Below are 26,943 nucleotides of genomic sequence, written 5' to 3' on the forward strand. Positions count from 1 at the left end.
CAGGTCTAAACCAGGACTACATCAGGACTAAACCAGGGCTAAACCAGGACTAAACCAGGTCTAAACCAGGTCTAAACCAGGACTAAACCAGGACTAAACCAGGACTAAACCAGTGCAATCACCAACACTCCACACGTAAATAATCAGAAACACACAAACGCAGCTCCTCTCCTCTTCTCTTCCTCTTTTTTTTTTTTTTTTTTTTTTTTTTTTTGTCAAAAATGAAACGTTTTATTTGTTTCAACCACCACAAAATCACACCAACAAAAGACAATTAAAAAAAAAAAAAAAAAAAAAACGCGAGGAGGGCTCATTGCGACATGCCCCCGAGAGCAGAAACCGGTCGAAATCCCCCTGCGTTGCTTTGTGGGTAAAGTGCGGGCCCCGGTTCACGCCCATGTCCGCGTAGAGGCGCAACGGCAGCGACAGCACCGACCGACCGACCGAGGCCCCCCGAGCGCAGCGCCAAATGGAAAGTTCTATCGATTAAAAGTCCCGGCTCGGTGCATGTTCCCGTCGCTTCTGGACCGCGGTGGAGCTGCTGTAGATGCTGGGCTCTGGCTCGGACCCGGGACATGCGGAGATCGTGTGAAACTCGAGCAGCTTTGGGGCTTTGACTTTTTCGGTCGCTACTTTCGGACGCGGAACTCCACTCGCTAAAAGGTAAAAACGCATGACAACGGCGGGTTTTTTTTTTAGTTTTTTAGTTTGTTTTTTGTTTTTTTGCAAACCCACGCGTGATGTTTGAGTGCGCGGTGGGATCGTGATTGTACGTGAGCCGAAAAACACGCGTGGAAATGGTAGTTTGTGTTGTTATTTGAAGCTACGCCCTGGTCGGAGCGGCGCGTCTCCGGCCCTGCGCTGCGCTCCAGCCTCGACGTTTCCGCGGCTCCGAACCCGGTCCCGACCCGGATTTTGAATGAAATGTTGCGGGTTCTGAGTTCTGAACGCGTGTGTGTGTTGTGTCGCGTGTGTGTGTCGCGTGAAGTGCGGAGGACGTGTGTGAGATTCGGGGGTTTTAGCTCTGGAAGCTTCCGTGTGCTACGTGCTAAGCTAAGTTAGCCGCAAGCGCAACAACATGGACCCGGAGTAAACCAGGTCTAAAACCAGGTCTAAACCAGGTCTAAACCAGGACTAAACCAGGACTAAACCAGGACTAACCAGGTAAACCACCAGGACTAAACTAAACCAGGTCTAAACCAGGTAAACCAGGTAAACCAGGTCTAAACCAGGTCTAAACCAGGTCTAAACCAGGTCTACTAAAACCAGGACTAAACCAGGACTAAACCAGGACTAAACCCAGGGCTAAATAAACCAGGGCTAAACCAGGTCTAAACCAGGACTAAAACCCAGGACTAAAACCAGGACTAAACTAAACCAGGGTCTAAACCTAGGACTAAACCAGGTCCAGGACTAAAACCAGGACTGGACTGAACCAGATCTGAACCAGGACTAAACCAGGTCTAAATTGGGTGTAACCTAGGACTACATCAGGACTAAAATGAGTCTAAACCAGGTCTAAACCAGGACTGAACCAGGACTGAACCAGGACTGAACCAGGACTGAACCAGGACTGAACCAGGTCTAAACCAGGACTGAACCAGGTCTAAACCAAGACTAAATTAGGTCTAAACCAGGACTACATCACGACTAAACCGGGTCTAAACCGGGACTCAACTGGGACTCAACCAGGTCTAATCTGGACTAAACCAGGACTAAACCAGGACTAAACCAGGACTAAACCAGGACTAAACCAGGACTAAACCAGGACTAAGAAATCAGGAGAATGCATAATCTTACTCGCTCTTTTACTCTTTTATTTACACCAAACATCAGAACCTGAGTGTGTCACAGTTTAAAATTCTGAAAATCCCGTCAGCGTCACTTTAGGGCGAATGTTCAGGGAAAAGTTCAAGTAAGTTCTTTCTGTCTGACATTTAAAGTAATTGTAAAGTTATTATATTTTTGTATTTTTTTTTATAGTGAAAATGCAAAATATATGGGGAAAAAAAATGCACAATTTATAAGTTTAAATGTAAAAATATTCAGTGTGGTCACATTTAAACATGCACAGTGATTATTATCGGCTTGGATCTATAAAATCTGCATGTTCCTTTTTAAAAATGAAATAATACAGATTTATTTTATACAGTTTATTAAATCAAAACTGGACTCTTTTTTTCGATTTGTAAACAGCGACACATTTGGTCATGAGGAGAACTGCACCTGTAAGAGAAAAAAGAAAAAAGCTGCTGCTGTTGTTAAAAAGTTTCATTTATTTAGTGAAGTTTTTGAGCAGAAATCGACTGGAAATTCTAACTGATTTGTCGCCTTTCTGAAAGTTGGATAATCTATATAAATATAAATAAATACTTAAATAAATCTTATATATATTGTATTAAACTGGAACTTGCAAGGTCCAAAATATCTCGACACATTTGTTCAAACAGACGAACAAAAGATGCAAAAATGACGAGGTCTCAAACGCAAAGAGTAAATATAGTTTGTCAAATTCTTCCTTGGAAAAGTGCCTCAGAAACTCCCGTGTTCTCGATAAATGTACCACACCTATTTCAGGATTTTTATGTGACATATTCCAAAGAAACACAGAGTTCAGAGCTTCCTTAAAAGTGATTCTGAAGCATTTTTTGAGCAAATTCTGTAGTTTTCTAAGTTTCTTGTGTTGCACTGTTTACGAATTATGTTAACTCTTTCCCCCATGAAGACGACATTTGACGACCCCCCTGAACCCTTGATGACGACTTCTGACTCCTCCGCCGTATCACTAAAGTCGTGATTTGACGACCTTTAGAAACGGCTCGGTTTTTCACATTTAAACAGAGACTGTGATCGGTCGGGGCCACTACAACCCACACTAGACTGACCATTAGGATTCAAGGATATGGTTTCGCCAATTTTTTCCGAAGTTAATCGAAATAGTGACGATGGTAGCTTCCGGAAAAAACACAACACGAAACACGTGTAATGGAAAGATCGCGGCGCTGCGGCGCACAGTCTTAGAAATAATGAGGAGCGGACGTATTTTATGGATAAGTTTAGAGAAAGTGACTTTTATAGATTTCAAAGTGATGATGAGGGTGATTATAAAGTGGAAAACAGCGACAGCGACGGACTTACAGAGAGTGAAACTTAAGAAGATGAGAATACAGCTGATGCGTCTGTATGGAGTCCTGCAATATCCGAACAAACTATCCGGGCTTTATACTTGATTATGAACCAAAATTGCCCTGAAATCACTCGTGGAAGTCTGTTTTCTTTTATGCAATTATGCTCTATGGGTAGTCCTAGTAACATATGTATGGGTTGTTCCTAGTAGGCGTCCAGGGGGGAAAGAGTTAAACTAGTGACTGGCGAACGGAGCCTCGTGAAGCGTCGACACCTCAGTCGCAATATCGTCTCAAACGGTTCGATGTGTCTGAGGCCTCGGAGAAACGCTGACCTGGAAAAGTGGACAAATTTAACAATAAGACAATACTCGTGTGAAGGGCGACGCCGTACCAACAACAACAACAATAATAATAATGAATATTTAAAATATGTAAAGAGCAACATAAATAACATGTTGTAAATAAGAAAGGAGTTGACCTTGTGAGGTGGAATTAGATCAAAGTGATTCCAAACCATGGATCGATTTTTTTTCCACTTGTAGACGCCATTGAAAACAAAAAAAATGCCAAAAGTCGCCAAAATCACCACTAACGTCACACAATCCTCCTCACTAGGGACGGGCATTCGATTAAATTTTCTTAATCGATCGTCGGAAGAATTAACGATCGATTATCAGATTAATCATTAATGTTTTTATATTAAAATGATCATCATTATTATTACTATCTGCACTAACCTGCATAAATAAATTCAACTTTACGACATATAAACATAACGACTCTAGATCCACATCAGCTGTTTGACATTATAATGTGTTTAATTCAGTTTTGTTCAAATCTCACAGAAACAAAACTTAAAACCACATCACTAATTTACATAAACTAAGTGAAGATAAAACTCCAGCTCTTGTGTCGCTGATGTGGTTCAACTTGTGTTGGATTAAAAGACATGACTCAGGTGAATACAGGTCAGTGTGACCAGATTTGTGTTTGTCAAAACCAGGACAGCGTACGGGGGGAGGGGGGCGGGGCCTCGTCATCCACATTGAGCGACTCTCACCTGGAAAAACTTTTTCCCACTGGACACAGAAACATATGTGCTGCTTTATCCACTGTGCACATGGACTCACACTTGTCCCAACGCAACGGAAAGTGTGGAATTTCTTGGCCGGCGCCGCCTAGTGCCTCCACTCAATTTAATTTCTCTCCAGCGACTGTGTCAGGAATCAGAAAACACTGACGATTTACAAAAACTCTGATTTGCCCGAACTCACACTTCTGGGGAAGAGACAGAAATTCTGTGTTGGCAACAATTCCCAAGATCGAGGATTTAAAGCTTAAACTAAGAGAATATTTGGTGAATTTGATCTCGGGGAAAGACGTTATTGTTCTTCTTCCTACAGGATTTGGAGCTTTACAAACGTCACGACCAAACAGCAGCGATTGGTTCAACAAAAAAAGTCCCCGTCTCCTGTCGAGTGAACGAATCCTCATGCTGCAGGTCACACGGTTTACACCAAGTGAAACCAGCTCATGAATCAGACTACCAAATGACCTTGTATCAATTAAAAATCAACTTTGTACTTCAAGTTTTTTGAAAATCTACCTTGATAAAGCTCATGTTGAATATTTAGTTTGTGGTTTTAAGCATCTTGGCGTGAATAAAAGTCATTCTAATGCGTTAAACCTGCACATATTTTAATAATTCACTGTACTGAGCTCCAGTTTACGGCCCTTGATCGACCCTCTGCTTCATCTGTGTTTAGAAATGTGGCCCTTGATGAAAAAAGTTTGGACACTCCTGCTTCAAAAATGATTTAAAATATAATTTCATAGTAAAGTTCTGCGAGAAAATGAGGATTATATTGATATTACAAACTGAAAAAATGTGTGTCGCTTCGGGAAAATCTTTAAAACGAAATAAACGAGGCCCAATATTTGGTCTGGTACGTTCACATTTTAATTTTTATGATATAGAAACAGAACAGGCATGTCCAAATTATGGCCCAGGAGCCGAACGCGGCCCTCACACCAGTTTTTCTCGGCCCTCGGACCTCATATTTCCTCCAGTAAATAATAATTTTGAGTGAAAGTTTTTAAACATTGAATCTTTAGCGTGTCTTTTTGAAGATCTGAACTTGGATAATATTCTGGCGTCTCATTCTAACAGGTTTATAAATGCAAATATTCTAATTATTTACAGTTTTATCAGTCAGTCTGTGTCTCTTAAAGGTTGTATGGAGGATTTTTTAAGGGAAAAGAAATAGAAAACATCTAGTGCGTGTTCAGAATTACTGTTGAAGTTTCCTGTCTAGAAATAATTTATCGACCGACGCGTCAGTTTTTAGACCCTTCGTCTGCTTCGTTCACGCAATCGCTGGAAGAGAATCCAAGAATCACCTCAGTTTGTCTTCGCTCCTTTTCTCCTCCTCTTTGTCTTTCAGCGACCTAAAAAACCGACTTTCTTTTGCGGCGAACTGGTCGTGGATTCTCGTCCGCCATCGCGACAAACTTTGTGCGAACTGCGAGGAAGCTACACTTTGAAGAAGCCTCTGAGAGCCACTGCAAAAACCACGTGATCCTCGCACACCGACGAGTCAGTTACTAGGGATGGGCATGATTAGTTGATTAATCGATAATTGATCATTAAGAATTTCATTGATTACGTTCATTTTAATCGACAAACCGAATGTGTGTTTGTGTGTCGTGACCAAAACAGGTGTGTACATGTGTCTCTGCATCAGAAGGAGCGAGACACAAACAGTGGGTCAGTCTGTAACGAACCGAAGCACAAATGTGGATTTAACCAGGATTTGTAGAAGAAATTCCACACTTTCCGTTGCGTTGGGACAAGTGTGAGTCCATGTGCACAGTGGATAAAGCAGCACATATGTTTCTGTGTCCAGTGGGAAAAAGTTTTTCCAGGTGAGAGTCGCTCAATGTGGATGACGAGGCCCCGCCCCCCTCCCCCCGTACGCTGTCCTGGTTTTGACAAACACAAATCTGGTCACACTGACCTGTATTCACCTGAGTCATGTCTTTTAATCCAACACAAGTTGAACCACATCAGCGACACAAGAGCTGGAGTTTTATCTTCACTTAGTTTATGTAAATTAGTGATGTGGTTTTAAGTTTTGTTTCTGTGAGATTTGAACAAAACTGAATTAAACACATTATAATGTCAAACAGCTGATGTGGATCTAGAGTCGTTATGTTTATGTCGTAAAGTTGAATTTATTTATGCAGGTTAGTGCAGATAGTAATAATAATGATGATAATTTTAATATAAAAACCTTAATGATTAATTGATAATCGATCGTTAATTCTTTCGACGATCGATTAAGAAAATTTAATCGAATGCCCGTCTCTCGTGCAAACTGCGAGGAAGCGACAGTTTGAAAAAAAGCCTCTAAGAACCGCTGCATAAACGACGTAATCCCCGAGCGCCGACGAGTCAGTTACACTAGAAACGTAGAGAGTTTGATTGACAACCTAACGGCCAATACAAAATGAGGGAGCCTTGTTTTCTATTGGCTGATGTTTATCTGGCCTCAGTTGATAGATTTTCTTTTTTTTTTTTTTTTTAGTCATCATAATTTGAAAGCTGCTGCGTCTCTGTAATGGTATTTTAAACTTTCACTGACAATTTGAAACTTAAAAAAAAAAAAAATAAATCCTCCATACCACCTTTAATCGTCCCTCTGCTTTTCCGCTTCGTCCGTGTTCAGATTCGTGGCCCTTGATGAGGAAAGTTTGGACGCCTCGGCTCAGGGTCAGAGGAGGCATTTCACAGGGAGGTTTGGAATGTTACACATCGGCTCTATGATCTGGCGCGTCCAGCCTAAATAACTTGGGTTCGAGGTTTTGTGCCAGACCTGGTGTCGTGGATACTGGAATTTCCTGGATCGCGTTTCTGTTCCGTGATATTAGTTCGTCTGATTTCCTGTTTGGGCGTTAATCTGATGTGGTGAGATTCTTTACAAACAGCTGCACGTCCAGGACAACTCAGCATGGTTTTATGAGATGCTTTTATTTAGAGCTGCTTGATTTAATAAAAAAAAATAAAAAAAAGATCACGAAGAATATTTTGGTTAATACTGAAATAAATTAATTAAACGATTATTTTTTGAGTTACATGATGCATTTATTCAGCATTTCTCTTTCTCTTCAAAAAATTTAAATCCAAAAACACTTTGTTGTTGTTAATTTACGCAAAACTTCCAAATTTAAAATAAATATCGGCTAAAAATCTGAACCTCGGAGCAGTTTTGTGATGTATAAAACATAAAATGAATAAAATAAACTTTGAAATAAGTTGAAATCAGGCAGAAAAACATAAACGTGTCCAAAATAAACTATATCCAGTTCTTCTACAATCTCTATATTTAAAAAATGAAATAAATACACTTATTTATATAAAAATATCACCAAATAAACTTTGTTAACCTTTATCTTTTCAACTCGAGTGTGAGAAAATTTGATTAATTGCACAGACTTACTTTAATTTATACAAAGCTGTTCAAGATAAATCCACAGTTTGATCAAATTTGTAATAAATTAACAGTTTTTTAGGGGAAAATCCATTCTCAGTCCTTTTAGTCTGAGCCAAAACTTCATAAAATCCTCCTCAGCTGTTATTAGAGATGTTCATTTATCGTTTTTAGTTACTTCACTAGTTTAGTGGAGTCGAAGTAGGAGTCGAAGTAGGAGTCGAAGTAGGAGTCGAAGTAGGAGTCGAAGTAGGAGTCGAAGTAGGAGTCGAAGTAGGAGTCGAAGTGCAGTCGAAGTGCAGTCGAAGTGCAGTCGAAGTGCAGTCGAGTGCAGTCGAAGTAGGAGTCGAAGTGAGTCGAAGTCGTCGAAGTGGAGTCGAAGTAGGAGTCGAAGTGGAGTCGAAGTGGAGTCGAAGTGGAGTCGAAGTGGAGTCGAAGTCGAAGTGGAGTCGAAGTGGAGTCGAAGTGCAGAGTCGAAGTGGAGTCGAAGTCGAAGTGAAGTGGAGTCGAAGTAGTCGAAGTGGAGTCGAAGTGGAGTCGAGTCGAAGTGGAGTCGAAGTGGAGTCGAAGTAGGAGTCGAAGTAGGAGTCGAAGTAGGAGTCGAAGTAGGAGTCGAAGTAGGAGTCGAAGTAGGAGTCGAAGTAGGAGTCGAAGTCGAAGTAGGAGTCGAAGTAGGAGTCGAAGTAGGAGTCGAAGTAGGAGTCGAAGTAGAGTCGACGTTTCAGGTTGAAGGTCACATTGGGCCAGAGCCGATCATAATAAAACATAATATTCTTTATCTCCTGAGTTTGTTCTTGGTGCAGGTTACAATATTGATTTGGTAAAATGTACGAAGCCTGAGCTCTGGGCTGGACTCAGGACGGAGAAGCTCAACGTCATTTACACATTCACAGATTGTAGGTCATGTGATCGTTTGTGAACTTATTGATACGTCTCCGGCTCTCAAACAAGAGACAGACGACAAACGACAAACAACAGGCGACAGGTTGATTTGCTCCTAATAACTCAAAGTAAGAGCCTGTCACTTTGTTAAACTAGTTTGTGAGTAGATGAAACCCGCAGAGCTCCTCCCAGGCTCCAGGCTCCAGGCTGTGACCGAGCTGAGCAGAACCGTCAGAAGAGACAGGCCAGCGCTGTTATTGATGTTGATGCTGCTGCTGCTGCTGGTGTGAAAGCAGCAGACTGTGCAAAACCCCTCTGGTCTCTGGTCGATGCGTCGCCTTCATCTGAAAGTATGGATTTGTGCCTGAGGCGGGTTTGTGTTTTCACTCTGCAGCCATCGACCGTGCAGACGAATCTGTGTCAATCTGTGTCAGTCTGTGTCAGTCTGTGTCAGTCTGTGTCTGTCTGTGTCAGTCTGTGTCAGTCTGTGTCAGTCTGTGTCAGTCTGTGTCTGTCTGTGTCTGTCTGTGTCTGTGTGTCTCTGTCTGTCTGCCCTGCTCCTGCTCTTGTGCCTGAACAGCTCCCCCTCCTGTGCTCTGTGTTTCCAGGTGAATCATGACAGAGTATAAGCTGGTGGTGGTGGGAGCTGGTGGCGTGGGGAAGAGCGCGCTCACGATTCAGCTCATCCAGAATCACTTTGTGGATGAATACGACCCGACCATCGAGGTACAGACCCCGACACACGAGTGTGAACTGTGAAGTGTGCAGGGGTTTTTACGGATCTGTGCTCACGATTCCTCTTGTTCTGACGTCAGGACTCGTACAGAAAACAGGTGGTGATCGACGGGGAGACGTGTCTCCTGGACATCCTGGACACTGCAGGTCAGGAGGAGTACAGCGCCATGAGAGACCAGTACATGAGGACAGGAGAAGGCTTCTTATGTGTCTTTGCCATCAACAACATCAAGTCCTTCGAGGACATCCACCACTACAGGTGAGGCCCTGTCCGTGCAGGTGAGGCCCTGTCCGTGCAGGTGAGGCCCTGTCCGTGCAGGTGAGGCCCTGTCCGTGCAGGTGAGGCCCTGTCCGTGCAGGTGCGTACAGGTGAGTCCCGGTGCTGATTGGCTCTTGTGTCCTGTCCCTGCCACAGGTGTATGACAGGTGTATGACAGGTGTATGACAGGTGTATGACAGGTGTATGACAGGTGTATGACAGGTGTATGACAGGTGTATGACAGGTGTATGTTACACAATAATGACAGAGCAGAGTTTTGTGTTGTGTGTTGTGTTTGTGTCAGATCACTTTGTGTTTGCAGGTGTTTAAAGTTGCAGGTCTTAACTGTGTGAACCTGTCCAACCAGTTCATGACTCTTTTTTTTTTTCTCTTGTGTTTATGTTTGAATGTCTCCAGAGAACAGATTAAGCGGGTGAAGGACTCTGAGGACGTGCCCATGGTGTTGGTAGGAAACAAGTGTGACCTCCCGTCCCGGACAGTGGACACGAAGCAGGCTCAGGACTTAGCGCGCAGCTACGGCATTCCCTTTATCGAGACCTCGGCCAAAACCAGACAGGTGAGAGTCCAGAGGGCCGCGCCCTCCACTGTTCACTGCAGATTATGGCTGTAATCCTGCGCTGGTATGTGGAGCATGTGAGCGCGCTCTGTTCCCTTCAGCTTCAGCAGGAGCCAATCACGGGGCAGAAGAGAATCAGGATCTGAAATGATGCGGTGTTTCTTTTTTTCATGTCAAATTTGGTGGATTTTCTGTTCAAATCAGAACTCTCTGGACGTGTTTCGGGTTGTTTGACTGGTTAATAATTCTTTTTTATTTTATGGGTGATTATCTAATCAGTGCATGTTCAGTGGCTTAATCACAGAAACAGCAGTGCACCGAATGAGCCGGGGCCCCAGAGGTGTGTGTGTGTGTGTGTGTGTCTGTGTGTCTGTGTGTCTGTGTGTGTGTGTGTGTGTGTGTCAGGAGTGTGTGTGTGTGTGTGTCAGAGGAGCGTGCATGTGGACAGTGATGGTGTAAATCGTGCTTGTGGTTGGTTGTGAGCGCAGAGGGACGTCACGCTGCTCTGATTCTCACAGCTCTGCTCATTTCAATCACATTTCACACACACACACACACACACACACACACACACAGTCCATTATCACACGTGAAACTGCCCACCGCACTTTCACTGCTGAGCGACATCACGCTGGGGGCGATCTACATGTGTGTTCACCGGCGGAATGTGCAGTAGTTACCACGGTGACGCAAACACGGACAAAAAAAGTCTCAAGATGATCATAAAAACTAATGATTTTAAGAGCACATTTTCATTTTCAGACCATCTTAAAACTTTTTTGGCCGCGTGCGCATCGTGTTTCTGTGACTGAACATTCCACCGTACACAAACATGTACACCTCCCCCAGCGCGATGCCACTGCAAATATCAAAACAGTCCAGACTATTTTAATTAATAAATCCATTTCTTACTATTAATTAGAGCAGTTGGCAGTTGGCAGTGGCAGACACGTTCAGTCTCCACAGATGGCCGCTCGCTCGCTCCGATTTGGATTTTTATTTGAGTCTTGGACAATTTTCAGCAAAAGTTTTAATTTTTTTTATCAGTTTATTTTTCCTTTTGGCAGAACAGCTCGTCATTAACACATATTGTGGAGTCACACGGGTCACTACTGTTGGCCACAATCACACATTTCTCACACATTTTCATCACAGTTTGGCTTAAAGATGCACTGTGTAACTTTTCTTTTCGGTTGGGGGTCCGTCACCTGCCTGTTTCTATGGAGACGTCATTGGTTTGTGTGTCTGGAATGTTCCACAGTGTGACTTTAAACGACTCTACTTTACGTTTATTCAACTGCAGGTTTTTAGGGATGCAACAATATTCGATTTAGTATGAATCGTTCGATACTGGTCTCACGATTCGATACTCGTGTTCGTTCAGGCCTTTATTTTGGTCCAAAGGTTCTTCAGTTCTCTCTGTGTCCTTCTCAAACGCAGCAGAAAATAGAGCTGAAATATTCTAAAAGACGAGGGTTTGATGTTTCACTCACTTTTTATTTGACGTTCATAGACGCAGAAATGACAAAGAAATTCACTTTTAAACACTTTAGAATCACTTTTGGCTTCACATCGACTTTAATCAAACGCGCTCGTATTCGCCGCCGCGACGCCGCTCGTGATAAACTCGATCTTTTTCTCACTCTGTCTCACAAGTTTGAGTCAGAAAACGTGTGTGAGACATTTCTGTGGAATAGGCGAGTTCGAGCAGCGGCATCGTGACGTCATCATTTTCTTAAAGCTGCTCATCCACACGAAAACGCAACGTCGGCTTTCTTAGATTTCTCCACTCTGGAACTCGTTCTCAAAAAACACAGTTTTAGCCCACATGAAACGTCGTCTCTGTGTGGGCGAAAGACCAAAACGAATAAAAACTTCAGTTTCGACCAAAATCGTTGTCGTGTGGACAGAGCCTCAGGAGGAAAACAAATCAAATCATCATCAGAAAAGTAAAAGTCCCCTACAGTCTCTATTAAGAGTCGACTGGTTTATTCTAAAATATAAAATATCCTGAGAAACTCTGTTCTGATTTTCACTAAATAAAAACTCTGAGCTGTGAATCATTGAACCAAATGAACTAAAACACTTCACATATAAACTCCAGATGTACACGAGTTCTACTGTAGTGAGTTGTATGTTTTATTATATCCATCCATCCATTTTCGTCGGCTTATCCGGGGTCGGGTCTCGGGAGCAGCAGCCTAAGCAGGGACTCCCAGACTTCCTCCACCCGAGACACTTCCTCCAGCTCCTCCAGGGGGAACAGAGGTGTTCCCAGGCCAGTCCAGAGACATAGTCCCTCCAGCGTGTCCTGGGTCTTCCCCGGGGCCTCCTCCTGGTGGGAAGTGCCCGGAACACCTCCTGAGGGAGACGCCCAGGCGTTTTATTATATCAGTGTTATTATATTTTACTTATTAGCAGAACAAAATAACGTTAACTCTTGTGTTGTGTTAGAAAGCTGCTCACATCTTTAGCGTTGGCGTCAAATTTGACCCATGATTTAACTCTGCCTGAAAAGACTTAAAAACACGAGTTTTCATCCAGTATTGTTTCCCCCTCATAAATAACTTGGTATCTAATGATTTCCATGGAAACACTGTTTTTTAATTAATTTATTTATTTTTGGCTCCACAGACTTTTCTTACAATATAGGAGATTACAGGAGGTTTTCGATTACAAAAACTGTTTAAATTCAATAATTATATTAACTATAGTGATAAACTGAGTAATTATATTTTCAGTTATAATTTATTTATTTATTCATTTATTATTATTTATAATATATTTTTTTGTTGCATTAAAACAGTTGTGTCTGAGGATTAGATGAAGCCTCGTCCCAGTACAAAAAAGCAAATGGTACTTTTTTTTACAAACCTGAACTTGAAAATGGGTCAATTTTTTTCACAAACACAATTTAAGGGTTAAAACGTGTCAAAGTCGGATCGATATCGTGACCCGTGTTTCGAAATCGTGGGAAAACCATATCGTTGCATCCCTAGAGGTTTTACAGCTCAAAAATACAGATAAAAACAGACGTTGTGCCCGTGACTTGTTTTGGTTTCCATGAAGATAAAACTGTGAAACATTCCAGACAAAGCAGCCGGATCAGTAACGAGCATCTGACGGAGCCTCCGCCCGTAAACAAAAGTCGGACGCTGCACTTTTGAGGCTGATGCGAGACTGTCCGTGCTCTGGTGTGCGGCCCGCGGTGAGTCTCTTGTGTTGACCGGTTCCCTCTGAGCAGCTGTGTTTCGTGCAGAGAGTGGAGGATGCCTTTTACACTTTGGTGCGGGAGATCAGGCAGTACCGGCTCAATAGGCTCAGCAAAGAGGAAAAGACGCCGCGCTGTGTCAAGCTTAAAAAGTGCATTGTGCAGTGAAGGGTAAGTGAAAGCAGCGGCGCGCACACGGCTCCTCGGCGTCGTGTGTGTGTGTGCGCGAGTGTGTGTCGACCCCCGGAGACTGTGTAAACAAGTGGACCGAAGGCTCGCACCATCGACGACGTCCCACACACGCAGAGAAACGCGCAGGCTTCAGTTCTGGCTCTAATCTGCTCCGTTTCCTCAGATCACGTGGAATTTAAACCCCGGAGCTGCACTGAACAACAAAGACAAAAGAGGAAAACGGCTTCAGAGTTTCTGTTTTGTCCAGACAAAAGTAGAATAGTTGGGCTCCTAATATTTGACAACTCAAGTCACACCAGCCAAAAAATGCGTAATGAAGACGAAAAAAACACAAGTCGGTCTTTCTGGGGGAAATTAATTTTATAAAATCAGAGCTGGAGCAGAATTTCCTGTTTGAAAGTCAAGTTAATAAGTAATAACAGTAATAATAATAGTAAGTAATGACAATAAGTAATAATAATAATAAATAATATAATAATAATAAAATAAGTAAAAATAAATAAATAATAAATTAAATAATAAATAAAATAAAATGAGTAATAACAATAAGTAATAACAAAAATAAAAAATAAAAAAATGAAATATGTAAAAATAAAATAAATTAATTAAATAATAAATAAAATAAAATAAAATTAAATAAGTAATAACAATATAATAACAAAAAAATAAAAAATTCTAAAAATTAAATATGTAAAAATTAAATAAATAAATAAATAATACATTTAATAAAATAAATATAAAAAATAAGTAATAACAATAAGCAATAACAAAAACAAAAATAAAAAATAAGTAAAAATAAAATGAATACATGAATTAATAAATAAAATTAAATTAAAATTAAAAAAGGTAATATTAACAATAAGTAAAAACAACAAGAGAGAACAACAGACTGTTAACGTCACATATTTCACAGTTCTTCAGATAAACTGTAACATAAACAACAGAACAAGTTTAACAAACTCTCCATCTCACTCCAAATCACTAAATCCATTCAGTTCTTCATCCTCCGGTGTCATTTGTGAGCGACTCCGGGTTTGATCACAGTCGGTCGGTGAGTCCAGTGTCGGGAACTACACCTGAAGTTTCACCGCATGTTTCCAAACGTTTCCCTGTGTGTAAAATCCTTCAGTTGTCACAGGTAAAATGCAAGGCCAAGGAGAAAATCAATTTGTTGACTGGACAAAGTTTATTTTGTCACATTTGTTTTGCAGAGCTGCGAAACGTTAATCAGACTGGCGCCACTTAGTACCTTCACTTAATTTAATTTCTCTCCAGCGACTAGATCAGGAATCAGAAAACACTAGACGATTTGGAAGAACCTCAGAAGTGTGAGTTCAGGCACCAGCCAATCAGAGAAGAGACGTATATTCAGTGTCGTCATCATTTTCAAAATTTTTATTTATTTAAAAAAAAAAAAAAAGTACCCGCCTACTTGTCGAGTGAACGAATCCTAATGCTGTGAGGTCACACGGAGTCTATGAAGTGAAACTGTCTCATGAATCAGGCTAACGAAACATATTCAACCAAATAAACTTGGTCCAATTTCTCCTTTGCCGTGGATTCTACCTGGACGACTGAAAGGATTTTACACATGTCTTGAGGACAACTATGAGCCAAACACTGTTGGACTGGAAGAAAACTGGAAAAGGATAAAAAAAAAATAAGTATGTATAAATAAATAAATAAAATTAAATAATATATAAAATAAAATAACAAGTAATAATAACAAAAAAGTAAAAATAAATTAAATAATAAATCAAATCAAATAAAGTAATAACAATAGTAAGTAATAACAAAAATAAATAAAAATAAATAAGTAAAAAAAAAACTGGAAAAGGATACTAAAAAAATAAAAATATATATAAATAATTAAAATAAATTAAATAATACATAAATTAAAAATAAAATAAGTAATAACAAAAATAAAATAAGTAAAATAAAATAAATCAAATAAAATAAAATAACAATAGTAAGTAATAATAAGTAATAACAAAAATAAATAAAATAAAAAAACAACTTATAAAACAATTATAAAAAAATAAATAAAAAAAACTGGAAAAGGATACTAAAAGATGAGCAGAGAACAGGATAAGGAAGTGTCCACCAGCGTGTGACCAGAACTGAAGAAGCAGTCTGAACGAGCTGAGAAAATAATTTGACCAAAAATAAACTTTGGCAAAGGAGAAATTCAGTTTGTCGACTGCACAAACGTCTTCCTGGTTTGTGACGTAAGCGTTTAAAAAAAAGCTTTTTCTCAAACTGATTGTCGGTGCCCTCTGCTGGTGGTTTAGTCTAAATACAGTTGGAACACGTGGATCTGTTTACGTCTGAAATTGGAGCAGAAATGAGCCTTAAAACCAAAACGAGGAGTCTGACAGCAGCATTTCTGAAGCTATGGGTGAGATTTTTTTTTCAATACAAAGTGAACTGGAGCCGGAGCGGATGGAGCCAGAATCTCGGCCGTGCTCACTTCCTGTTTGGTCGGGCCGCGTCCATTTGTGTACACAGTCTACGGTGGAGCGTCTGTGGACTCTGTGGACGTGAGGACAGGTGCATTGTGGGACGTGGCTTCCTGGGGTCTGTCCTGCTGCTGGGATCTTCTGGGCGTCTGAATCGTTTGGATTCATTTTGTGAATAATTCTGATGTTTTGTAGAATCTTCTCATTCTCGCTGATTGTCGATGAGTCTCTGTTTCTCCCTGGGTCTGTTTTTAAATCCGTGTGTCGTTCGTTTGTTCGTGTTTCAAAATAAAACCAAGAATAAAACGAAAATAACAACTATTTTCTTCATTATTTGTCTCTAAAACCGAAATGAAACAACAGATAATGATTTGTTTTTTTTTCAGTTTTTGATTTTGTGTTTAAATGAAAAATGGAAAAAATGGATAATGGTCTAAACCAGGACTAAACCAGGACTAAACCAGGACTAAACCAAGGACTAAACCAAGGACTAAACCAAGGACTAAACCAGGACTAAACCAGGACTAAACCAGGACTAAACCAAGACTAAACCAGGACTAAACCAAGACTAAACCAAGACTGAGCCCAGGTCTAAACCAAGACTGAGCCCAAGACCTGATCCAAGGACTGATCTGAGGACTGACCCAGGTCTGAACCAGGACTGAGCCCAAGACTAAACCAGACTGAAACCAGGACTGAAACCCAAGACTCTAAACCAGGACTAAACCAAGACTGAGCCCAAGACTGAGCCCAGGTCTAAACCAGGACTAAACCAAGACTGAGCCCAGGTCTGATCCAGGACTAAACCATGACTGAGCCCAGGTCTGATCCGAGGACTGAACCAGGTCTAAACCAGGTCTGATCCGAGGACTGAGCCCAGGACTGAGTGTTGGGACAGGCCCAGAGTTGTGCCTGCATAAACTGCAGAGACTGAGACCGGGAACAGGACCGGGTCTCAGTTTAGTCCTGGTTTGGGAAACAGGAAACGTCCGTTATGTTTTTTTCCATTTTTCATTTAAACACAAAATCAAAAACTGAAAAAATAAATCATCATCCATTTTTTAAAGTTTGGCTTTGGAGACAAATAATGAAGAAAATAGTTATTTAGTTTTTTTTCATTTTCTTATTTTTGGTTTTATTTTGAAAAACGAACGAACTAACGGCACACGGATCGTTTTACCTCAATCAGTCGTGTTGAGCTGCACTTTTACGGTCTGTTTTCACCACTGCACTTAAACCTCCTGAATCACACAAAACAAAACTTTAAACTGTGTTGTTTTGTTGTTCCCTCGTCACAAATTGACCTGGAGTTGTGTTTTATTCATTCATCATTAGTCTGTCTACACATCCAAAGGAAATCAGCTGGAAAATCGTCCTGAATTGTACCTTTTATTAAACTTACTTGGTTCATCTGTAGATCAGACAAATCTAAATATCGGTCTGAGTTGGAGATTCAAGACCGATTCCTGATACTCTAAAAGTGCAAATATCGGCCAAATGTTAAATCGATCTGTCTCTATTTAGGATTTATCTTGGTTTCTCGATTCAGGGCTGGGTGATCCTGCGGTAAAATTAAACTCTGATCTCATCTCTGTGACGATCGTCTATTTTGGTCGTAATGTTGTCAAATCGTGAGTCACTGTTTCTCCTTTTAACGCAGCTTTGTGTTCAAACAGACACTTTTATTTTTTGTTGTGAGACTTTGGTTAAACCCACGTGTTGCTCAATCAACCAGTGAAGTGTGAACTTACATCTTAAAGGTCCCACGTTACTCAGATCTAAACTATGATTTAATCCTCTCAAACAGACCTGGAGTTGTTTTGTTTCTTTCACACGTTTGAGAAACTCTTATTATTATATTTTATTCGTACAAATGTGAGTAACGAGCGTCACAAAGCGTTTATAACCTGGATTGAAGTGGTGGGTTTTTCGTTTTTCTTCGTACAAATTTGTTAAAATCTCATCATCGATCCGGTTCCGAGTGTCGGGTCGGGTCGGAGGTGACGCCCGCGTAGACCGTCGGGTGACCGCGGGCGAAAGGGTCGACGCAGAACTCGACGCTCCACGAGGCGAAGAGCAGCCGACGCCCGATCGAGATTTGAGGAAAAAACTGCTCCACGAACTCAGGGTTCACTCAAGGACGGAACTAGAGTCCAAGTCCTAGACCTAGACCAAGATTAGTTTAGACCTGGTTTAGACCTGGGTTAGTCCTGGGTTAGTCCTGATTCAGACCTGGGTTAGACCTGGTTTAGACCTGGGTTAGTCCTGGGTTAGTCCTGGGTTAGTCCTGATTCAGACCTGGTTTAATCTTGGTTTAGTCCTGATTTAGTCCTGGTTTAGACCTGGGTTAGTCTTGGGTTAGTCTTGGGTTAGTCTTGGGTTAGTCCCAGTTTAGACCTGATTTAGTCCTGATTCAATTCTGATTCAGACCTACTTTAGTCCTGGCTTAGTCCTGGCTTAGTCCTGGCTTAGTCCTGGCTTAGTCCTGGCTTAGTCCTGGCTTAGTCCTGGCTTAGTCCTGGCTTAGACCTGGCTTAGACCTGGCTTAGTCCTGGCTTAGACCTGGCTTAGACCTGGCTTAGTCCTGGCTTAGTCCTGGTTTAGTCCTGATTCAGACCTGCTTTAGTCTTGGTTTAGTCTTGGTTTAGTCCTGGATTAGTCCTGGTTTAGTCTTGGGGTAGACCTGGTTTAGACCTGATTCAGACCTGATTCAGACCTTTTCAGACCTGGTTTAGTCTTGGGTTAGTCTTGGGCTAGACCTGGTTTAGACCTGATTCAGACCTGGTTTATTCCTGCTTTTGTCCTGGTTTAGTCCCGGTTTAGGCCTGGTTTAGACCTGGATCAGTCCATACACAGCGCAAAAGTTTGGCATCTTCAAAATCTGCGTTCGTACGGAGACTCAGAAGTGTAAACAGACTCACGCCTAAATCTGCAGGTTTTGTCTTTTAAACACGTGAAAGAAACAAAACCCAACTCCAGATCTGATCTCATGTCATTTCCTCGTCACGAACACATCCGAAAACAACCTAAAATCAACCATTTATCAACCAAAACCGAAAATGGAAAGTTGTATGAATCTCGCGGGAGGAGCGGGCGGCAAAAACTCACGAAAAAACTGAATCACGATCTGACAAAATCTCTAAAAAAAGAGATGAGATCATAAAAAACACAACTCATCATTTCAACTCCAGCCCTTTTATTTTGGCAGACGGGACAGAATTTGGAAAGAAAATACACGAAATTTGAGCTACAGAGTTGAACGTTGGTGCAGAAACGTGAAAGCAGACCGGCCTTGGCGACTCGGGGGGGAGGGGGTTCTGGTCGGACTTGACTGTAAATCCAGCTGTTATCTGCGGTGTTTCCTGGAGGATGTGCGCTGGTCCGTTCCACGAGACCTTCTTCCGGGCCCGAGCCTCGTCCCCTCAGAAGACCCCTCGTCGCTGCTCTCTCTTTGTCTCGTTTTTTTTTTTTTTTTTTTTACGGCGTTCGTTTTGTCGAGCTTTGCAACTTTCGGTCATTTTCTTCCTGCTTTATCTCGGTGTGCGATTTTGCAGACTCAAGCTGCTTTGGTAATAACGTGTTCTGTTGTGTTTCTGTAAATCGATGTCGCGGACGAGTTCAGAATGTAAACGTAAAAGTGTAAAGGAAAGAAAGGAAAGGCCTGGTCCTGGTTTAGGATTCAGTGGAAGTAAATTCTCAGTTTTATTCTGGTTTAGGTGGGATTTTGAATGTTTATGTATCCGAATAATTATGTTTTACTTTTATTTTTATTTTAGTTGGCCAAAATATTTGCCAAGAACTTAAAAAAAGATGGTAAAAAGTTGATTTAGATAATATCCAATTCAGTATTAAAGGTTCTATATGACGCAAAATTTACTCTTATGACGAGGGATGGGACAAGAGCTCGTGCCAGTAAATCTCACAAGAAAAAAATTGACACAACACGATGCAAACCTGGGTTCAGTCAAGTGGTAACGGAGGAAACAGGGTCAGATTTTTGACATGCAAATGTCTCTTATTCAGAAACTAGAGGAACTATTGAAATAAGTAAAGTATCAGAATGTAGGAAAGAGTTACACTCCAACAGGGTCAAGTTAAACCTGTGAGATTCTTTCAAGTTGTTGACAAAAAATTTAAAAACTCATGTCGGTAACGGAGGGAATGAAATATGCAGCACTTTTTGGTCAATAAATCCAAACAGTGATAACTCTTGGTTCTCACTTCCATATCCTTAACAAACTGGTTTGAATATTTGCTTCATATAGTTTTCTACCATATGGTACAAGATTAGGTTGAAAAACCTCTGACTTTTTGACTCATGAGATTTTTTATTAAGAAAGTTCATGGTAACAGAGGGAAAAGTAACGGAGGGAAAATTGTACAAACAAGTAGAAGGTGCAGGATTTTACATCATTTGATTGACTTTTTTCTTCTCAATACTTTAATATTACTTCAAAATGAAAGGAAACTATTTCTATAAAATATGTCAGTCCTTCCAAGAACATTTTTATAATTTTAAATACATAAAAAAAAAAAAAAAATCCTGTACCTTCATCAACAGTTCAAAGATGGAATAACACAAGATATGATGAAATACAAACATTTATTTACATGATTTTCAGGTCTTTGAAATTTGGGAAATAATTTTTGTTCCATGTTTCATTCATGGTCTGTTTAAAACATATGGAACTTTAGAACCAAAAATGGTACAGAAAAAAGGTCAACAGTTTGATAAACTAGAGTACATATGTATCTGTTCAATACACTTTTATATCAGATGAATTAACTTGAATTTTTGGCCTTGTTGTTTACTTCTGCTTGACCAGGACCAGATGAGGAAAATTATCTTGTGATTTTTTTTTCCTTACATTTTTATATTTCTCTTGAAAGAAAAAGCAGGTTAACGCCTCTTGAGAAGCTGCGATACCAAAAAACACGACTACAACAACTGTAAATTAACATTAAATAAAGCATGGCAAAGGAGAAATTTAATTGGTCAAATCCAGGCTGCTTCTTCAGGACCTGACTTGTCTCCTTTGCCATGGATTCTACTGGATGAGAAATTCTACACATTCAATAAAGCAAAAAACTGAAGCAAAATTGTGAACTGATCATCACAATTTATTTATCAAAAATTAAATAAGTCTCGTCTTGTCTCGATCTCGTTGACTGAATCTCGACACCCGTCTCGTCAAAATTGTATCTCGTCCCATCCCTACGTATGAGTCATGTTCTAATGTTGTTTCCTCCTCAAAAACAGAGCTGCAGTTGTGTTTTGTTTCATTCACATGTTTGAGTCACTCTTTATTATTAGTCTCTCTACATCTCCAACGCTCCAAATGCTCTGTTCCACCTTGTGATGTCATGAAGCGGTAGTTTGCAGCCAAGTCTGTAGTTGAGCATAAAATAAATATTTTAAAAGTCTGGAATGAGTCCAGTCGTACATAAAATGTAAATTACAATCACCGAATAAAATTTACACTTTCTTCAGTATGAATATGAAGTCATCGTCCGTCGCCCGATCACGCTTTACGGACACCCTGCTCCGCGGACTCGGGGTTCTCCCCCTCTCGCTCTCAAATCCAAGATTAGTCCCCAGATTAGTCCAAGATTAGTCCCCAGATTAGTCCCAGATTAGTCCCCAGATTAGTCCCCAGATTAGTCCAGATTAGTCCCCAGATTAGTCCCCAGATTAGTCCCAAGATTAGTCCCCAGATTAGTCCCCAGATTAGTCCCCAGATTAGTCCCCAGATTAGTCCCCAGATTAGTCCCCAGATTAGTCCCCAGATTAGTCCCAGATTAGTCCCAGATTAGTCCCAAGATTAGTCCCCAGATTAGTCCCAAGATTAGTCCCAAGATTAGTCCCAAAGATTAGTCCCAAGATTAGTCCCAAAGTTAGTCCCAAGATTAGTCCCAAAGTTAGTCCCAAAGTTAGTCCCAAGATTAGTCCAAGATTAGTCCAAGATTAGTCCCAAGATTAGTCCCAAAATTAGTCCCAAGTTAGTCCCAAGATTAGTCCAAGATTAGTCCCCAGATTAGTCCCAAAGTTAGTCCAAGATTAGTCCCCAGATTAGTCCCCAGATTAGTCCCAAAGTTAGTCCAAGATTAGTCCAAGATTAGTCCCCAGATTAGTCCCCAGATTAGTCCAAAATTAGTCCCCAGATTAGTCCCAGATTAGTCCCCAGATTAGTCCCCAGATTAGTCCCCAGATTAGTCCCCAGATTAGTCCCAGATTAGTCCGGGTTTAGACCTGGATCAGTCCTAATTCAGTCCGTATGTGGCACAAAAGTCCAACATCTCATTCGATGTTTCTTCTGCCTGTGAAGTGTATTTCTGACAGTCGAGTCGCGTCTGTGAATTCGTGTTCGTCGTGTCGTACTGAAGAAAGTGAAATTGTAAATTTTCATTTGGTGATTTTAATTCTTGACGTTGTAACTTTTCAGTTCATATTTTGATGGATAAAATACACACAACACATTTTACGTACGACTCGACTCATTCTAGAGTTTTATTTATTTTACGCTCAACTACAAACAAATATGCTCATGAATATTTCTGAAAACTTTTCTGCTCTATACAATTCCAGAGCTGAAATCATCCAGATGATTCTAGTGAAGGTGTGTGGACTTTAAAAACACAGTGGAGCATTTTCTGTTTTACCACATGACATCACAAGGTGGAACAGAGTGTTTTCTGTTTTTGAGAGAAGAACTTTAAAGCGTAAAAGTGCAGAGTTTGTGTGTTTTAAAACTTGTGAATGAAACAAAAAAAAAGCACAACTCCAGGTCCGTTTGTGACGAGGAAACGACATTAAAACACAAATCAGTTTTATAATGGGCCTTTTTAAATGTTAAAAACCTTTCTTTAATGCGGCTGCTTTGGTTGATTTTCTATTTTAAACTTCCGTACAAGTCCATTCTAACGGCGCTCATAATTGGTACACGCGTTCTTAAGCCGTCTGAATGTTAAAGAGCAGCTCTGCGTCCGCGCTCCTTTGGGTTATTCTGATACTTTTTATGTTTTAATTTCACAAAATCCCTTCAGATAAAATTGAAGTGGGAGAAAACAACAGTTCAATAGCCCGGACCAGAGCGGCCGCATTGTGTTCTGACCTTTTTGGGGCCATTTTTGAAAAACCCAAAACATCATTTAAATGCAAATGCGCGCCGTAGCTGGCTCGCCGAAAATAATAAACCCGTCTGTAATTTCCTTGTTTTTTTTTTGTCCTTCGTTTCAGGGAGTGGACGACGCCTTCTACACTTTAGTGCGAGAAATCCGGAAGCATAAGGAGAAAATGAGCAAGGAGGGCAAGAAGAAGAAGAAGAAGTCCAAGACAAAGTGCACGCTCATGTGAATCACCCCCCCGGGAAAAGAAAAAAAAACCAACCCACGCCGAACAGTTCCCAGTCCCGACGTTTTTGTACATTACACTAAATTATTAGCCTCTTTCAAAGCGCCCGTTTCGACAGCCTTGTTATTCGCTCGCCGGACTCCATAAGCTTATTTTAGTGCCAGTGGCCTTCATCCTAACATTTTATTTTGGACGTTTTATACAATTTTAATGCTGTAGCTACTTCCCGTCGGATCAAACTTCCCCCTTCCCCCTGAGCGCTTCGGGGTGCCAAAGAGCTAATTTATAACCCTGTCGATGTTTTCCGAAAAAGGATCGGGACGAGATAAACGAGATCCACTGTGTAATGTAATGTCCCCCTCCTCCTCCCGATGTGAACGACCTCTTCTTCTTGTGACTTAGTTCCGTCTTTTTCTAGTCTGCATGCGACTGCTGTCCGGACCCCGACCACGCGGGCTCCGATTAACTCTGTCTGTGTTTTTTATCATGGGGGGGGGGGGGGGGTGTTCCTTCTGTTTGGATGGTTCTTTTTTTTTTTTTTTCGCGCAGTTCCGGGTCGACACCGGCGTCCGGACTGACTGCGGAGTGTTGTCGGTGGCCTGCAGAGGGGGGAGAGCGCCTGCTGCGGGGGTTTGAAGGCGCGTCGTGGAGGTTTTCTGGTCGGAGAGTCCGTCGTTTTCTCGTTTTTCTGTCTGGAATGTTCCACAGCAGGAGTCTAAAACCTTTTTTACTCTGGTGAGACGCCGTTACGAAACAAAAACGACAGAGAGCTGCTCGTTTTATCGAGACGCTTTTACGGTTCGATCAGAGTACAGACCCAACGCAAAACAGTAAATACAAAAAAATAAAATACACAAATGATTCCTGTTTGTCTATCATACACAATTTGTGCTGGACATTTTATTTGGCGTTAATAAACACATTTTTAAGCAGCCTGAACTTGCGGAACGTGATCTAATCTCGCGCACATTTTAGACAGTTCCTTTCTGCGTCTTCGTGTTTAGAGTGTAAGAAAGAGAACGTCCACATCTTGCGGGATTTAAGGGCAAAATATTGCGGATACGAGCAGGAGCGGGAATAAAAAATACAATTCTTTCGCGGGCAAAAGCGGGACTGAGAGTTCTGTCCCGCGCAGAGCTCTAGATCGCAGAACTTGGACCAAATCTGAAGCTGAAGCGTCGTGTTTTCAGGGGTCTGTGCTCGTTGGTTCGCGGACCCAAAAATAATTTTCTCTTCCGCGTTTATGAGCTCCTCCCACCTGTGTAAAGCCCAATTTGCGGTCGTGCGTGAAATCGTCGGCGTCAATTTGTTAATCAGCACTGGTAGAATTCAGGAATCCGAAATCGTCTGCGTCGCTTTGAACCCGCTCCTGCTTCGACCGACGTGCACTTCTGAAATTTTCTAACCGTCGCAGACAGCAGGGAAAGCGACGCAAAAAATAAGGGCTGCGGTTCTCCGCTTTCCCGCTTCATTTTGTAAACTCGAGCACCAGTTTTAAATCCTGGCCTTGAAGTGTTGTGGCGGTGAATCACTTCGCGGCGCTTAGACCTCGACGCAGATCCATAAAATCAAAAACAACGGCGACAGGACGACGGCGGCGGAGTGCGAAGAGTCGACGCAGAAATAAAATAATCTTTAGGTCTGTAACTTGCACGACGTGGAGCGTTTGGACCAATCAGGACGGCGAGGCTCAGTCAGACAAAGATCACTTTCTGGAAATTTGAGGATTTAAACAATTTAAACAAGTTTATGTTGTGAAAATTGAAAAGAACCCAACAAAATCGGATCTTTGTGAAAGCCGGACGGCAGGTTGAATTCCCAAAATGCCCAAACTCCCGGAGCTGCAGTACCTGGAGTGTCCACCAGGAGCTGGGACCGACGGAATTCCTTATCCAGATATTTTAATAGATCCATGAGTTAAGACGCCGATAAAAACATAAACCATTGTCTGTTTATTAATGCACAAAGTTTGGCTCCAAAATTACACATTTATAACGATAATGGGCATTTAATTAACCACATTTTTGTTACTCGGCACTGGTAGAATTCCGAAATCCCTTGCCGAGCTTCGTGGAAGACGGTAGAGAGCGACAGATCGGAAACTCCTGCTCCACAGTCTGACTTTTTAATCAGTTACAGGTGGTTTTAGAGCTCAAAATTCCCTCGAAAAACCGACATCCTGACTCTGAGCGGGGTCGCCTCTCCACTGATCCGACCTGTAACTCTGCCCGGTTTGGTTCCCGTGAAGACAGAACGATTTAATTCCATTCCTGCCGCCCCGTGAAACATTCCAGACGACAAATCTCCGAGGAAAAAAAAGCTCTTGACGGACGGACGGACGGACGGACCCTCCTCGAGAAAAGTTCCACGTCGCGCCTTTAAGCAGAGACTTTTTAGGATTTTTTCATAATTGATAATAGTTGATTAACGAATACGACTCCTGCTTTTCATTTGAGAGTTCACGGAATTGTCTAGAATCTGAAATTAATTACGATAACGAAAGCTGATTCATTGTTTTTAACTGTTTTTTAATGATGGTATAACTTTATGATTTTTGTGAAAGAAGGGTTCAGAAAATGTATTTGTAATAATAAAAAAAAACACATAAAATAACTGTAAAACGGCATTCGAACTCACATTTGAACTGATCAAAACGGGCCACGGTCGGTTCAGGTGACGCTCGGACCTGAGGCTAATAAACAAACTCATAGAAACCGCCTTTTCGTTTTTGGTTTCGGATGTTTTAAAGCGATTTTTTTCCGCTCAAACGGCTCATTTCCATCCGACCGGTTTCCCAGGGGACTTTCGCGTTTGCCTTTTCTTTGCATTAGGTGCTAATTTAGAGCGTAGACAGTGACTTGTGTAACTCGGAAAAAGAAAAGAAAGACATTACGGAATATTCCCAAAACGATCCATGTTGATTTGTAGGTTATTTTATTATTATTATTTTTTTGACTTCCAGTTTGATGAAGGTGACGACTGTAAAAATAAATGGAAACCTGTTGTTAAACGGTTTATTTTACGCCGTTACGTTTTCTGAGCTGTTCTAAAGTGTCGTCGTCACAAACAGACCTGGAGTTTTGGGATAAAAGTGACTGGATTTTCTGAATTCTAAACTGGGACACACCCGGGTTGGGAATAAAAGAGCCGGTCGTGATCTGAGGAGCTTCTGACGCTGCATTTTTTTTTGCTTTTTGTTCATTCGCAAACTCTTGGCGAGGATCAGATTAGTCCAAAATTGTGTGTTTTCTTTTTTAATTTTTTCTAACGCGATTCATTCTTTCCCAATCCGATTTTGGAAGCTGCTGTTACCTTTTTTCAGGAGTGTAGTGGGCGTGGTACGCGGGAGGTTCGCCGTCCGCCCACTTCTCCCAACGTGAGATTAAAAAAATAACATGTAAATGAATAAAAAATAGCTACGATTGACTGGCAACGGTGAAAACAAAGACATAAACTCAGAAACATAGACTCATGAAGGGACCAGCCCTGAACCAGAAGGACTGAACCAGCAGGACTGATCCCAGGACTGATCCCAGGACTGATCCCAGGACTGATCCAGGACTGATCCAGGACTGATCCCAGGACTTAACCAGGACCAAACCGGGACTGATCGTGTGGACGAGCTCACAGGACGAAGTGCAGCCGTCGCCCGATCGCGC

The 26,943-nt window shown here is 41.4% G+C and overlaps 1 protein-coding gene across 2 annotated transcripts; it reads left to right on the forward strand.

The window, feature by feature from the left end:
- Window positions 1-350: 350 nt before the first annotated feature.
- kras (v-Ki-ras2 Kirsten rat sarcoma viral oncogene homolog) lies at window positions 351-26,003 on the forward strand. Of its 2 annotated transcripts, XM_055155236.1 has the most exons (6): window positions 351-663; window positions 9,109-9,226; window positions 9,316-9,494; window positions 9,912-10,071; window positions 13,331-13,453; window positions 23,171-26,003. In XM_055155236.1, the coding sequence occupies exons 2-5, from the start codon at window positions 9,116-9,118 to the stop codon at window positions 13,448-13,450; spliced, it is 570 nt and encodes a 189-aa protein (XP_055011211.1). In that variant the 5' UTR covers window positions 351-663; window positions 9,109-9,115; the 3' UTR covers window positions 13,451-13,453; window positions 23,171-26,003. The 2 variants fall into 2 exon arrangements, with proteins under 2 accessions (XP_055011211.1, XP_055011213.1); XM_055155238.1 differs by lacking the exon at window positions 13,331-13,453 and having other exon boundaries at window positions 368-663.
- Window positions 26,004-26,943: the final 940 nt, after the last annotated feature.

This window comes from Boleophthalmus pectinirostris, unplaced genomic scaffold (genome assembly GCF_026225935.1).
Source record: "Boleophthalmus pectinirostris isolate CB_2022bp ecotype Guang Dong unplaced genomic scaffold, ASM2622593v1 HiC_scaffold_2, whole genome shotgun sequence".
Lineage (NCBI taxonomy): Eukaryota > Metazoa > Chordata > Actinopteri > Gobiiformes > Gobiidae > Boleophthalmus > Boleophthalmus pectinirostris.

Bases quoted from the DNA above. Each gene is read 5' to 3' on its own strand.
- kras (XM_055155236.1), top strand. From the start codon at position 9,116: ATGACAGAGTATAAGCTGGTGGTGGTGGGAGCTGGTGGCGTGGGGAAG. The intron at 9,227-9,315 runs GTACAGACCCCG...TTCTGACGTCAG, and splicing joins AATACGACCCGACCATCGAG to GACTCGTACAGAAAACAGGT. The intron at 10,072-13,330 runs GTGAGAGTCCAG...TGTTTCGTGCAG, and splicing joins CCTCGGCCAAAACCAGACAG to AGAGTGGAGGATGCCTTTTA.